The 14,373-nt window shown below is 38.1% G+C and overlaps 2 protein-coding genes across 2 annotated transcripts; one reads left to right on the top strand and one right to left on the bottom strand.

The window, feature by feature from the left end:
• Positions 1-162: 162 nt before the first annotated feature.
• On the top strand, positions 163-3,976 carry LOC126823899 (acetylcholine receptor subunit alpha-L1-like). The gene is made up of 3 exons (XM_050552969.2): positions 163-531; positions 1,826-2,204; positions 2,955-3,976. Exons 1-3 carry the CDS (start codon positions 280-282, stop codon positions 3,530-3,532), a joined length of 1,209 nt encoding a protein of 402 aa, XP_050408926.2. The 5' UTR covers positions 163-279; the 3' UTR covers positions 3,533-3,976.
• Positions 3,977-12,687: 8,711 nt separating this feature from the next.
• On the bottom strand, positions 12,688-14,009 carry LOC126823901 (neuronal acetylcholine receptor subunit alpha-7-like). The gene has a single exon (XM_050552974.2). It carries the CDS (start codon positions 13,867-13,869, stop codon positions 12,688-12,690), a length of 1,182 nt encoding a protein of 393 aa, XP_050408931.2. The 5' UTR covers positions 13,870-14,009.
• Between the last annotated feature and the right edge of the window lie 364 nt (positions 14,010-14,373).

The raw sequence follows: 14,373 nt of genomic DNA, 5'->3' as shown, positions 1-14,373 counted from the left end.
TAACTAAATCCCGTTTGCTTATTTGCTTGGTATTCAGAAACCACTCCCCAGAGAATAATTGATAAAGTAAATATCGGTCGATATAATTGATTCTTAAACACTGATAATACTAGGAGGTTTTGTTACGAAACCAAATATGATTTAGTCATTGATACATTGCTGTAGTAGGGGGAACTCCGGACTTCTCCGTTTAATTCATTATTGCGACCCATGCATAAACACTTTCGACGGTAATTAGGAAAAGACGTTTGAATACCAAAACCCCGAATCTTAAGTATAATGAAATTAACCAATTTTATTTTGGTGGCATGTGTGGCCTTAATTTTGTCAATGCACATGCACTCGTCAGAAGGAGCCACAGATGAAGATGTTGAAAGATTATTTCAAGAGAAAGTAAAGAAAGGTAACAGTAAAATCAGACCACTGAAGAATCAATCAGAGATAGTTGATGTAGAAATGACTCTCTTCATGGTAGCTATATTGGATGTAAACGAAGTACAGCAATCAGTTGAAGCTACAATTTGGATGAAGGTAAGCTAACGTAAAAATGTTTCAAAAACGTAGAATTTAAATTTAGATAAATGTTTTTGTTTACACTGAAAAATAGTTATTGGGTGTTACTGTACACTAATAATAAAACGTGTATGGTTTTTGTTAGGTACAAGCCATGTTTAGATGGAATTGAATGAAATTGTGGAAAAGTATACATATTTTTTGATTACCCCCCCCCCCCTCCGCTCACAATGCATGTTCCTAATACAATACCTTCCAATTCAGGAAATAATTAATGTGATCTTCTATTTATCGAGAGTAAGATAGCCTACCTGATTTTAATAAGACAAAATCATATTAGAAGAGAATAGTGTGAGTTTTAAACTAGTAATTATTTTAAATATTTAGTTTCAGAAATTGCAGTTACTATTTTTATTCTCGAATACTTTTAACCATCCGAAATTCTATCCGGATTGTAGCCCTTATTACTGTTATTCTCTTTTGACGTACTAACTTATGCCATCAACTGGCAGATCGGTCGCGCCATTTCCGCGTCTTTTTGTTTTCATTGCTTAGTTTTTCTTTCTTTTATTTTGAACTTTTTTCATTTTCAATGAAGCCTGCATTAGTACGGACATGGGACTGTGCAGCATATTGAACGTTTACCCCGAATCCATCAACTTGATGTGATATAATATACTGTTGTTATTCATTGCTTGTCTGGAGTATCTTATTTGTTTTGTTCTTGTGTGGTGTGGTTCTCCTGCGCTTACTATTAGAAAAGGTACTAACCTTTTCTATAAATACTAAAGTTGGGTCTCCAAATGAAGGAATACCTTTATTTATACGATTATCTTTAATATGTATATTTATTTACTACAGAAGCTACCATGATTATTATATTATCACCCCGCCCCGAAAGAAGTGGGGAAGCGATATTGAAATAGACTCTGTCTATCTAAGATAGATGTTTATGTTTGTTTCGAACTAGCATCAGTCATACATCTAGACCGATTTTCATTACTTTAGTTACGTTGACTGTGTGATTATGAAAATAAACATCGTAGTAGTTTGTTACTGTAATTGAACTCTACTTATAACCAGTATAACAATGTGGCGTAATTGGGGTGTTTGATATAGTATTAGCCATACACATAACTGCAGATAGTATTTGTTTGTTGATTACCAAATGTTGGCGACTGAGCATTCTTGTTAATCTTAAACTGATCTTCGGGTTAGGGTCTAATAAGTAATGCTGTTATCCACGCCAAGCAAATGTTTAGTAGGAGGAGGTTATTTGACCATCCGAATATATGTTTCTTTATATCATCAGGTACGCTGGAAGAATGAATTACTGGTGTGGGATCCCAATGATTATGGCAACCTCACTTTGATTTACCCACCAGAGGAAAATATATGGAAACCGGATTTGGCCATAAGTAATGGATATAATGAATTAACGCCCGTTGGTATAGATTTCGTTCTCTTGAAGTCGTGCCATAACGGCCAAACCTTGTGGACCCCAGGCCAAAAGGTTCACTTCCTGTGTAAGATTGATGTATCCAAGTTCCCATTCGATACACAAACATGCTTTATGGAATTTTTCAACTGGGCCGGGACTAAAGAGGAGACATCATTGAAATACCGTGAACTAGAATTTGAATTGCCAAATGGTTATGTTGCCTACCCCAACTCGGAATGGACAGTAATAGGTATGTAAATATAATATTTGAAGATAATACCGCCAATAATCTCCTTCATCTCGACTACGAATTAGGGTGTGCTATTTCAACACCCTCGACGTTAACTAATAGTCCGGATGTCCTTTCGTTGTGTCTTGTCAAGATTCACTAACAGAATTCGCATTGACCATGTCACCACGGAATAAAGCAAGCACCGGCAAAAAAATATAGCAGCTTTGAACAAAGAAGTATTCACATTCCAAGTCGAGAAATACAACGTAATAAATATTGAAAAACGGAGTAGGCTAATGATGTAATTAAATGTGTAGCCCTGGTGTCTTAAAACACGGTTTCATTCCATGGATCGCGTCAACCATTTGATTTCATTTTATAGGTCCACATGGTATTATTGAACCCTTTGAGGTCACAATTGTTACCCAATTATATCCCAAATATCTCGGATGGGTTCGAATCAGGCTTACAGCTTGATTAAACCTGTTTAAGAGGTCACAATTTGTGCCCGGTTTAGACCCAGCACGACAGTGGTTACAGTGTTTAATGGATTTTAACTGGCTTTTTTTAATTCGATGTGAAGCCAATTCTTCGTTGCCTATAAATACCCATCCCCACCCTCTCTATCACCTCGGTGGAAGCGGGCGTAAAATACAACTAACTAACAACAACAACTCTCTATTAGCACTGGTGGCTTAAAAATCGTCATGCATTTGTTGTATACATTCGATTGTTATTTGTTAAAGTTTACTAATTTCTTCGTTTCAGAGAGACGATCTGTGAAGGACTCTCAGAATGAGTATGAAATGATTAGAGTTACTGTTGTATTAAAAAGGAAATCTCTTAGCCTGGTGTTGACAGTGTTATTACCAGTTATTCTTCTGGTATTCCTCAATGTATTCGTGTTCCTTCTACCAACTGAATCTGGTGAAAAACTGTCTTTTTCTGTCACGGTTCTTCTTTCGCAAGCTGTTTTCCTCAGCTTTATATCCGGTCTTATGCCCCAGACATCCGACACCATTTCCGGCCTCTCCATTTATATTTCAGCCCAGCTGGTTCTCAGTTCCTTGTATGTTTTGATTACCTGCTGTACGTTAAGGATATACCATAGGGATACTAACAAATGTCCGTTACCACGCTGGTTCCTTAAAATTCTTTGCCTCCCCATTCATTCGGACAACTGTGTTTATCCAGTCAAAGAAAACGATGGTAAATTAGAGACCACAGCTGACAGGGTGACGGGGAGCCACATTAGTCTAAGATTGGATAGAATTTGCTTTTGGTTTTTCTTAGTTATTGTGTTTTTGATGACTGCCATATTTCTTATGGATGGTATATATTGTTAATAAATGCCCCACATTTAACCAGCTATAAATAAAAACAACATTAGACCCAAAAACTGTCAACCTTATTTAATATTATTATCTTTATTTTTTTTCGTCTATATAGTTCTGCTTGTGTACATTGCTTGAGATAAGCATAATATTCAGAACGTTATAATTACAGACGTGAGCCTGACTTACTACATGTTCGTTCATTGGTGGTTTACGGTAGACAATAAAGTAACGATGCGTAGATAAACACAAAAAATGATTCAGATGCGAAGTAAATATTTCCGTTAATACAATCCGGAATATTTAACGAAAGAAAACGAACTGAAACACAAATAATTTTAATCAGATTGAGAAATTAAAAATGTGATATGTATTAGGTCGGTGGCATTATATCAGGTATAATATTTGCACACTTTCTTTTTTCTGTGTTTGTTGATTGCGAGTAAAATAGATTTGGTTTTTATACGTCCACATTCATAATGTGAACGTATTATGCCGTCGCCCCTGTCTGTGTGTGTGTGTGTGTGTATGTATGTATGTATGTGTGTGTGTGTGTGTGTGTGTGTGTGTGTGTGTGTGGTTCGCCTACAGGGCGCAATTCTTCATGGATTTTCTTCAAACTTGGTATACTTATTCCTTATACCCCAAGGAAGATCCCTATTGTTTTTGGTGCATGCCCGACCCCCCGGGGCAGAGCCACGCCCATTTCTAGTATTTGTTTGTTTGTCGTCTACAGGCCACATTTCTTAACTAATAATCTTGAAACTTTGCATACACATTCTTTGTACCCTAAGGAACATCCCTATCGTTTGGGGTGCATGCCCAACCCCCAGGGGCAGAGCCACGCCCATTTTCTTTTCGTGTGTCTTTGTGTCGCCTACAGGGCGCAATTCTTACTGGATTTTCTTCAAACTTGGTATACTTATTCCTTATACCCCAAGGAAGATCCCTATTGTTTTTGGTGCATGCCCGACCCCCAGGGGCAGAGCCACGCCCATTTCTAGTATTTGTTTGTTTGTCGTCTACAGGCCACATTTCTTAACTTATAATCTTGCATACACATTCTTTGTACCCTAAGGAACATCCCTATCGTTTGGGGTACATGCCCAACCCCCAGGGGCAGAGCCACGCCCATTTCCCATTTTCTTTTCGTGTGTCTTTGTGTCGCCTACAGGGCGCAATTCTTACTGGATTTTCTTCAAACTTGGTATACTTATTCCTTATACCCCAAGGAAGATCCCTATTGTTTTTGGTGCATGCCCGACCCCCAGGGGCAGAGCCACGCCCATTTCTAGTATTTGTTTGTTTGTCGTCTACAGGCCACATTTCTTAACTTATAATCTTGCATACACATTCTTTGTACCCTAAGGAACATCCCTATCGTTTGGGGTACATGCCCAACCCCCAGGGGCAGAGCCACACTTTATATACTTATTCTTTGTACCCTAAGGAACATTCCTATCATTTGGAACATCCTTATCATTTGGAGTAGGCCCTACATGCCCAACCCCCAGGGGCAGAGCCATGCCAATTTTCTTTTTGTGTGTCGCCTACAGGCCACAATTCTAAATCGATCATCTTGAAACTTAAAATACATATTCCTTATACCCTGAGGTTGGTCCCTTTTCTTTTGGGTGCATGCCCGATTTTGGGGAGATAACTCCATTTAACAATGTCAAACTCCATTTAACAATGTCAAACTGACGTGATATGCTTTAAATAGTTGTCACCCATGTAACATTCGGGTTTTTGTGAGTGGTTTCTGAGAGCCTTTGTTCAACTTATTTTTTGAGATTATCGCTGCCCTTTTATTACCAAATTAATGTTGTTTTGTTTTGGACCATTTTGTAGAAAAAGGTAAAAGATAGTCAATTTTTGAAAAATATTTCAATAATTTGAATATTTTTGATTTGACTTGTTTGAAACTCTTTAAATCTTTTCGCAGAACTCACATTTTGACACAATTAAGAAAGAATCATCAATTCTAGAACAAAAGGCACATGGACCTGAGCTTCAAACCGGTATACAAAACAGTGCATAACTTTAAAGGGTCACCATTTCTGCAGTAATTATTTTTTGTGATTCTGTATTATAATAATGTTGCAAAAATAAACGTGAAGCTATAAAGAAAAGAATTTTGATGATATATGAACTTATAAAACCATATAGGAGGCAGACCACCATTAAATTTCACCATCTCGGTACCCACAAATTGTATTTCGTCTATTTATAGCAATTCTCTCTCTGTCTCTTTTCTCCCCTTTTGCATGCCCATTTTTGTTGATTTTTTGGTCTAGAATGGATGATGAGGGTTTGAATTAACGTTTTCTGTCAGGTTTTGGTAAATATTCATGATTTTGAGGCGGAAGGATAATGGGTTTATCAGGTTGGCTACGGTGGCATGTACGGCAACTAGTTACATGTTTTTAGTATGCTTCTTCAAGTTTGTGTATCTCAAAATTTTTGTGGTCAACCTCATACAAATTTTAGTGCAAAGACATGACCATTTCTTCCTCTCTGTCCGTAGTGAAAAGAATTCAGCCCAATGAAAATTTGGGGAAAAGTTGGAGGTGGGCAAAGAGGCCAGAATTAACAATGAAGTCAATGGGGAAATTAATGGTGGCCTTCCTCCATTTGTTTAGGATAAATTGTAGCCGTAAAACGTTATACCAAGAAAAAAAAATAAAACATTTTGTTAAGTAAAGCTATATAACGCCATGACGTCATAGTTTTTTATGGCGTCATAGTTGGGACCCAAAATGGCGCCTGTAAATAAGTTGTCGTAACTTTCCCTATACAGGGCTTTGCCCAGGGGCAGAGCCACGCCCATTTTCTTATTGTGCGTCTGTGTGTCGCCTACATGCCACAATTCTTAACTCCTTATACCCTAAGGATGATCCCTATTGTTTTTGGTGCATGCCCGACCCCCAGTGGCCCCATACTTACTCCTTCTATCCTAAGGAACATCTCTAACATTGTTTGTGGTGAATGCCCAGCCCCCAGGGACAGAGCCACGCCCATTTTCTTTTTGTGTGTCTGTATGTCCCTTACAGCCTGCAATGCTTAATCGATCACCTTGAAAACTTTTTTATACTTATTCCTTATACCCTAAGGCTGGCCTCTATTATTTTTGGTGCATGCCCGACCCCCTGGGACAGAGCCACGCCCAATGTCTGTGTGTGTGTTTTGTGTCGCCTACAGGCCGCAATTCTTAACAGATCCTTTTGAAATTTTGCATGCCTATTCCTTATACCCTAAGGATGCCCCGTGTTGTTTTTTGGTGATTGCCCAACCCCCAGGGGCAGAGTCACCCACATTTTTTCTTTGTGTCTCTGTGGGTTGCCTACAGGTCACGATTCTTAATGGATTGTCTTTGAACTTGGGATATGTATTCCTTATAGCCTAAGGACGACAACTGTATGTCCCGACCCCCAGGGGCAGAGCTACGCCCAATTTTTGTGTTTATCGTTTACAGGCCGTAATTCTGAATGGATCAACTTGGTACTCGGCATATGTATTCCTTATAGCCTAAGGGCATCAACTATTGATTTTGGTAAATGCCCCGACCCCCAGGGGCAGATCCACGTCCAATTTTTGCCTTTAGCGGCCAAAGGCCACAATTCTGAATGGATTATCTTGGAACTTGGTATACTTATTCCTTATACCCAAAGGACGGCAACTATTGATGTTGTCATTTCAATAACAGGATGGTACCTATTTATATTGTTTCTATATCCAACCCCTACGGACAGAGCCACGCCTATTTTTTGTATTTATCGTCTACAGGCTGTAATTCTGAATGGGTCATCTTGGAACTTTGCATATTTATTCCTTATACCGTAAAGACAGCAACTATTTATTTTGATGCTTGCCCCGACCTCCTGGGGCAGTGTCATACCCATTTTTTTGTTAGTATTTTGTCTGTAAATTTGGCAAAACAAACCCAACGCCGAGCCTTCTTTGCCTCTGATCATATTACAGCCATTTCATATTTCATTCTCTTCATTTTAAAAAGTACCATATCAATCAAAGCCGGAATGTGGACGTATATTGCAGCGTTAGCGATGCTCTTGTTCAAATTACCAATAAATATATAATTATAATTAAGAGTCTGAAAACTGATTTTGCAAAGAAATGCACTGGTCCAATAAATCGGTTAACCATATGTTACAGAGTATCAAATTGGGAAACCAGATCCCTATAAAATTTGCGAAACTTTTTTTCTGGTCATGGTTGACGCCAAGGAAAATTCCTGGCACCGTGTATTATTTATTACTGATTTGATTCCCATGACCACTGGTTATCATTTACAAAAGTATTTCCTTTAAAAAGCAAACATTTTGACACATTGGTTAAGCCCTTTTCACACATAACAAAGACCTCGCTACGCTCTTACTGCGCGCTTACAGCGTAGTATTTTCATTATTGCCTGTGTGTTCGTTTTGCCCAAAACGGCCAAATACCACAAATGCGTCTTTTAGATCGAGAAGGTTTGAAATTGGGTGAAACTTTATAATTCCAAGGTTTTAGGCACAAGGTAAAACATATAAGTAACAGATCGGCCTAAAATCAGTAAATACACTCAAGCAACATATATTTTTCGATTATAGTTAAAATATACTTTAAGTTACTCTTGTCTGTAGGTCTGAACTGCGTCGCTTGTTAAGTAGATGGAATACATTTTATTTCGTTCCAATATACCAGGACGTACATTTCTGATATTTAACGAAGCTTTCAACGTGTTACACATTTATATCATCTGTTTTAAATTGATATTGTTATTTAAAACTAATCCCATAATTATTCTAGGTATTTACACTTGTGTCGATCAATATGACTTAATATTGCAACGATGAGTTGACATAGAAGTTAAAAGTTCAAAGTCCGCTATCTGTGGGGCGATTATCAATACGGTAACGTGCCAATCAAAATTATAGAATATTGTGTTTGTATATGTGTTACACAAGTTGTTTAGATATATACTTCAATCCATTAATTGATTATTTCTGTATTTTGAAACATGTACTCTATAGTCTAATAATTGATAATTGGTGTATTTTTGTTATATTAAATTTATATAAAAACTTAAATAGCAAGTCAGTAGAATTATGGACTGGAACATGAATGTAGTAAGGGGTGGCGGAGGACATAAATTCAATTAAAGTAGCTAAGCCTCTAACTCAATATCATTAAAAATCTTCGACATTGAAAACACGAATTATTTCTCAATTCAAATCAACATTGATTTTGTGATCTTACAGGGAAAAGGTGAGCTTCTGATATCCAATATCCAAGACAAAATAAACATTTTACCACTGGTACACGAATCGTGTACCATAATGCGTATCAGCGCCATTTGGAACAAGGGACTCAAAGAACAGGGCTAGACATACATGTATTCCACAAGTCATGTCAAATGGTGATGCTATATTTTTATCTGGAGAGCATGCGCAATAAATACCATCGGTGTAGACTGGAAAAACCAGACGCTAAAGATTGCCATTCACATGAGACTTGTGGCGTATTTCGCCGAACATAACTGATTAGAAATTACAGTAAAAACAGAAACGATTGAATGCAAATCAGTTTATATACATTCATATTACATAATTATATGCGTTGCGACCCATTTTTGTCAATTTGTAGGTCCCAAATATTAGCGATTAATAAATAAATATATCAAATTAATCAACACCCTATTAGTCAAGTATAGCTACCACTTACCAAATAAAATATTAACTAGCGTGTTACGCGTCTCACGAAGGAAAAATGGCGGCATTGCCCTTTATTAAACAGCCACTAAATATCTGACCAATCAAAGCCTTCCAGAAATTATCGCCGAATGTTCTGTATCTTAAATTGGCCAATCAATCTGCGCAGAACTGAACGCGCCGTATATGTCTTTAGAAACAGATAAAGTGAACCACGAAGTATGAAACCGGACGAAAATCAGATCTAGAATTACTATAAGAATAACAACATACCCATCCCTACAAATTTAGATGCCAATATGAACGTGTTTTCTAATTATTTTTTTCTCTCTCGGCAAAATGTCTCTTTAATTTTAAACGCTGTTTGTTCATACTATAATTTGGTGAATCGTTTCGACTTTAATTACAAAATAATCCAGACAAACCTCACATTATAACCAACCATATTGTTTGTATGGGCTTAAAACACTTTCATTGTATCATTTATTCCTATAATGGATTTCTGTTCTATACAATGTTATCGGTATTTACTTACTTCAGTGTAATAAAAGTGTTCAATAGTTTCATGTTGGCGTTATAATTGGTATTTTTTTTATATAATTAATTAATGGATGTCTGACTAGTGGATATTGTTAACTCCCGTTTGATCACACTAATTGAGCTTGGATAATATTAAAAATACCGGCATTGTATTTTTCTAAGTTAATTCGCACAAAGTTTGCTGAACCCAGCACTTGATTTCAGGCTCAAAACAGGTTCAAAACAGGTATATAAGTTTTATTTGACTGTCTTAAAGCAGGTCACAATCAACTCCCAAAGCAGAAATGAAATGAAATGAAATGGGGTTTAACGTCCTACTGTTTTGCTCCGAACTGGGCTAATGAAGACGGGCATACGCCATACAGTGTGCTATGAGGGAAATTTTGCCCGGACAGCGGCACTACGTCCTACTCTTATATCGAATTCCAACTGCCAAGGGATCTTTTAAGTGCACGCCAATGTGTACACGGGACCTCGGTTTTCGTCCCATCCGAACGACTAGACAGCTTTCCTTGTCAGCCCCTCCTTCCTGCATCACTGACAAGGGAGAACCACGCCGGAAAATCTGGATGAACTTTCTCGGCCAATGCAGGGATCGAACACCCGACCTCCAGGCTAGCGAGCCAGCGTCTTACCCACTTAGCCACGTGATCCCCCAACTTCCAAAGCCCTCTTAACAAAAGCAATGTAGACAAAAACTAGCTTCATCCTTTGATAGTTTGATATAGTACAAATTGATCAGAATTATATGATGAATATCTCGATATGTTCCGAGTTATCTTGTTCATCTCGGCACCCGCATTGCCAATACGCAGGTAGGGGATCTTCTTTTGCCCCCCACCCCACCCCCAGACGGTACTTCCTATGATGTGACCGAGAAGATGCACAAAATCATTGGATATGTAGGATGGCCTTACATATCGGTTTTAATTTAGATGTATATGTTAGACCAGTGATTCTCAGACAGTGTGCCGCAAGATCTTCTTAAGTGTGCCGCGAAATTTTGAACTGCACATTAAGAAAATGCGAAAAAAACCCACGTGATTCCAATTGAGTATTATTTAGTTTGAGTCATTCTATGTGTCTATGACTAGTCTGTGTCTACAGTTGTATGCCGTCTATGACTTGCCATGGTTGGTTGTTGTTTTTTTGCAAAATTCAAATATTTTTCATATATATTTAGCCTGGTGTGTCGCTTTTTTTCCATGTTTTCCAAAGTGTGCCATTGCCAAAGAAAAAAGGTTGAGAACCACTGTGTTAGACCTTCCTACCATTTCGTATATTTGCACTCAAAATACGTCATTGCCACATTTTCTCCATTCGGTAGTACTAGTATAATGCCAAGACGTCACGGGATCAACACGAAGGTGCTCTTGAACACCTAATCTATATCAATAAAATCAAAGATATTTGTGTGTTATGTTGGCCCATCAGGCTTAGTCGCCGCAATCCACATTATGTGGTATCAAATTAAGCCCAGTATCCAGCTAGTAATCCATAAACAACATCATCACCAGCTGCAGTGTAAAATCTACTAGGAGATATGGTTTAACGTTCAATCGACACAGGGGGGTTGGATGGCTGAATGGTTAGCGTGTGCACGCTGTATCATAAAGGCTGTCATTGAGTCAACTGGCGTGGTTTCGAATCCCCAGTTGTACGTGACAAGGAGTAGGGTCGCCTGTCCAACCTCGTGGGTTTTCTCCGGGTCCTCCGGTTCCCTCCCAATGCTAAAAATTAAACCATATGTTAGTCCCGAAATGACCTAGTTTTTGTCGAGTGGACGTTAAACTCCATTTCTCTCTCTCTCTCTCTCTCTCTCTCTCTCAATCGACACAAACTAGATCATATCGGGACTAAAACATGGTAAATTTTATTTCAATAATTCGCTTGTGTAGAAGAGTCCTTAGCAGAAACCCCACGCTTGGGATCGTAAGCAAAGGCTTTGACTCGAAACCACACCACTTGATTAAATAACAGATCTTACAAACGATCACCCAAATCCCAAATACATGTACATTATATTTACTTTCTAAGGCGTAGGGATAATTTTGAGATTGGTGGGGCACTATAAGTAACAATTGTTACACTTGGATGGGCATTATCCAACATTATGTAGTTTTAATGTACTGTTATGGCGAAGTAGAATACGGAGACATACTTGTAGTATACTTAATATTTCGTATTTCTACCAATTTTATTGAATAAAGTCAAATAATATGAAGTCGATGTCGAACATTGCGGAATATTACTGCCACACATCGCGTTGACATACATTAATTTCACACATTTAAGGATATTATTCGAAATTCTCACCAACAGTCATCAAATAAGTTAGGAAGTGTATGGAATCTGATTGCGAAATAAAATGAAAATGTGCAGATGTTGTCTTTATCTATAGACTCAAGTGTGCTAGTAGGGGAGGGAATTTACTTTTACTGAAATATGTAGACATTCATTTATTATCTTGTTCTGTTTTTTGAACCGTGGCGGCTCAGTGAGTAAAACATTGGCTCGCTAAACTTGAGGTACCATGTTCAATCACGGTGTTGGCCGAGAAAGTTCATCGGGATGGTCCGCCACCCCTTGTCAGAGTGGCAGGACGGGTGAGGGATATCGTTCGAATGGGACGAAATACCGCGGTCCCGTAAAATAACTCTTGACAGTTGGTATTTGAAATAAGGGTAGGTCATTGTTACACTGTCCGGGCAAAACGTCCATCATAGCACACCATGGATGGCATGGCGTATCCCCAGTCGGAGCACAAAATCTCTACTTCTGAATTTCTATCAAATATCATATCTTAGATAGAAATTATACGTAAACATATTCATTGAAAATTTATTTTAATTACTTTTATTGTTCAGAGCGGCATATAAATCATATCTGAAGTTAAAATGGTATAGTGTTTTCATATTATACGATTAATGCAACGAAAAAAAGCAGCATTATAGAAATTGTTAGTCCAAAAATAATCCACAAACACTTCCTGTCAAACTTATCACTTGCAGAATGAAACATATGGTTTTCTTTGGCCGGGTAGTTAGAATCGTCTACAGCTTTATGTGTCATCCACATCAGAGCTCGGTCAAATGCTTTGTTGGTTTTACCTGACTTAATTTGTCCATGGTGGATGGCCAAATTTATACTTGCCAGAAGAACGACCACAGAACTAAGAACCAACTGTGAGGAAATCCAAATAGACAAGTAAGAGATTGTTTCGGAGGTTTGGGGCATCAATGAATTAATGAAGGACAAAAAGACAGCGAGAGACAATAAAACCGTGACGGAAAAGGACAGCTTTTCGCCAGACTCAGCCGGTATGATGAATGCACAGACGTTGATCAAAGACAATAGTATCACCGGAAGAATTACGGTCAAGCATATGGTGGATGGGCGGCGTTTTATGGTGATAGTTATTTCAACGTGGGGTTTACTATATTCTCCATCATTATATTCAATAATAAAATCACGCCCAGACGTGTCAATCAAATCCCATTCTCCGTTCCTATAAAAGTGACTAGTATCAATTCCATCACTGCTTAAGGACAATTCGCCAGAAATAGTTCCCCAGTTAAAGAAATCAATCTTACACACTTGTGTATCAAACGGATATTTTGATATATCTACTCGACAAAAGGTTTCTGACTTTATTCCTGGAGTCCATAAAGCATCGCCTTTGTTATTCACAATAATGATAATTGTGTCATCACCAACGAGCTCTGCTCCGCCAAACGTCCCATCTACTGCTACATTTGGTCGCCATATATCATCTGGATGGGGTGAGATTTTAGTAACGTCACCATATCCACTTGCGTTCCATGCGATCAGTTCATCTCGCCATTTTACATCCAGCCATGAGGTCATTGACACTTTCTGTAATGTTTCATCAAAATCCGTAACAGCTGAAATGTGACAGAGGAAACTGACTGCGATGGTTTCTGATTGATTTAGTAATGGGCGAATTCGGGGATTCAAAGGCTCTACTTTGTCCTTAAATAACCTTTTCGTGTCTTCCAATGAGCCCGACATGCCCGTATGGATTACGCAGAATGTCCACAACAGACTAATGTAGTCCAACACTAACTTTCGCGACATCTCCGAGGATAAAACCCTAGAAAGCAGTGACAAGCTATAAATGATTTCCCGCGTAGAACTATGTGTGTGGATCTGCAATCTAACAAAAGTATCAACTAGCCTGGTTACTCTATCTTGCTTGTGAAGATCGGATATTCTAGTATATCATTTCCAAATTCTTCCTTGCAGTTGTAGCATCAAGAACGGTATACAACCGTTTTCCACTGTTACGCTTTTAAATGTAATTGACAATGTTGTTACTATTATCGATCGGATAACTGCAGTCACATAAATTCAATAGGCTGGTACAAAATTGTTCAGATGAGACTCAACCACCTGGAAAAACTTTGTAATTTATCATAAATATATGTGATCGAATGCTTGAATAATGAAGATATATTTAAAGATTTATCAGTAGACCAGATGACATTGATGTTTCGTACGGGACATCTTTATTTCCATAACTGGCTTGAATACGGGAATCTAGATAAATCCGGTCACACAGTCAATATCTAATCCAAAAAT

The sequence above is a fragment of the Patella vulgata genome, chromosome 6 (genome assembly GCF_932274485.2).
Source record: "Patella vulgata chromosome 6, xgPatVulg1.2, whole genome shotgun sequence".
Classification (NCBI taxonomy): Eukaryota; Metazoa; Mollusca; class Gastropoda; family Patellidae; genus Patella; species Patella vulgata.
This window is presented reverse-complemented; position numbering and strand designations above follow the sequence as displayed.

Coding starts and splice junctions, on each gene's coding strand:
- LOC126823901 (XM_050552974.2), bottom strand. CDS start 13,869: ATGTCGCGAAAGTTAGTGTTGGACTACATTAGTCTGTTGTGGACATTC.
- LOC126823899 (XM_050552969.2), top strand. CDS start 280: ATGAAATTAACCAATTTTATTTTGGTGGCATGTGTGGCCTTAATTTTG. Junction 532..1,825: donor AAGCTACAATTTGGATGAAG/GTAAGCTAACGT, acceptor TTATATCATCAG/GTACGCTGGAAGAATGAATT. Junction 2,205..2,954: donor CTCGGAATGGACAGTAATAG/GTATGTAAATAT, acceptor TCTTCGTTTCAG/AGAGACGATCTGTGAAGGAC.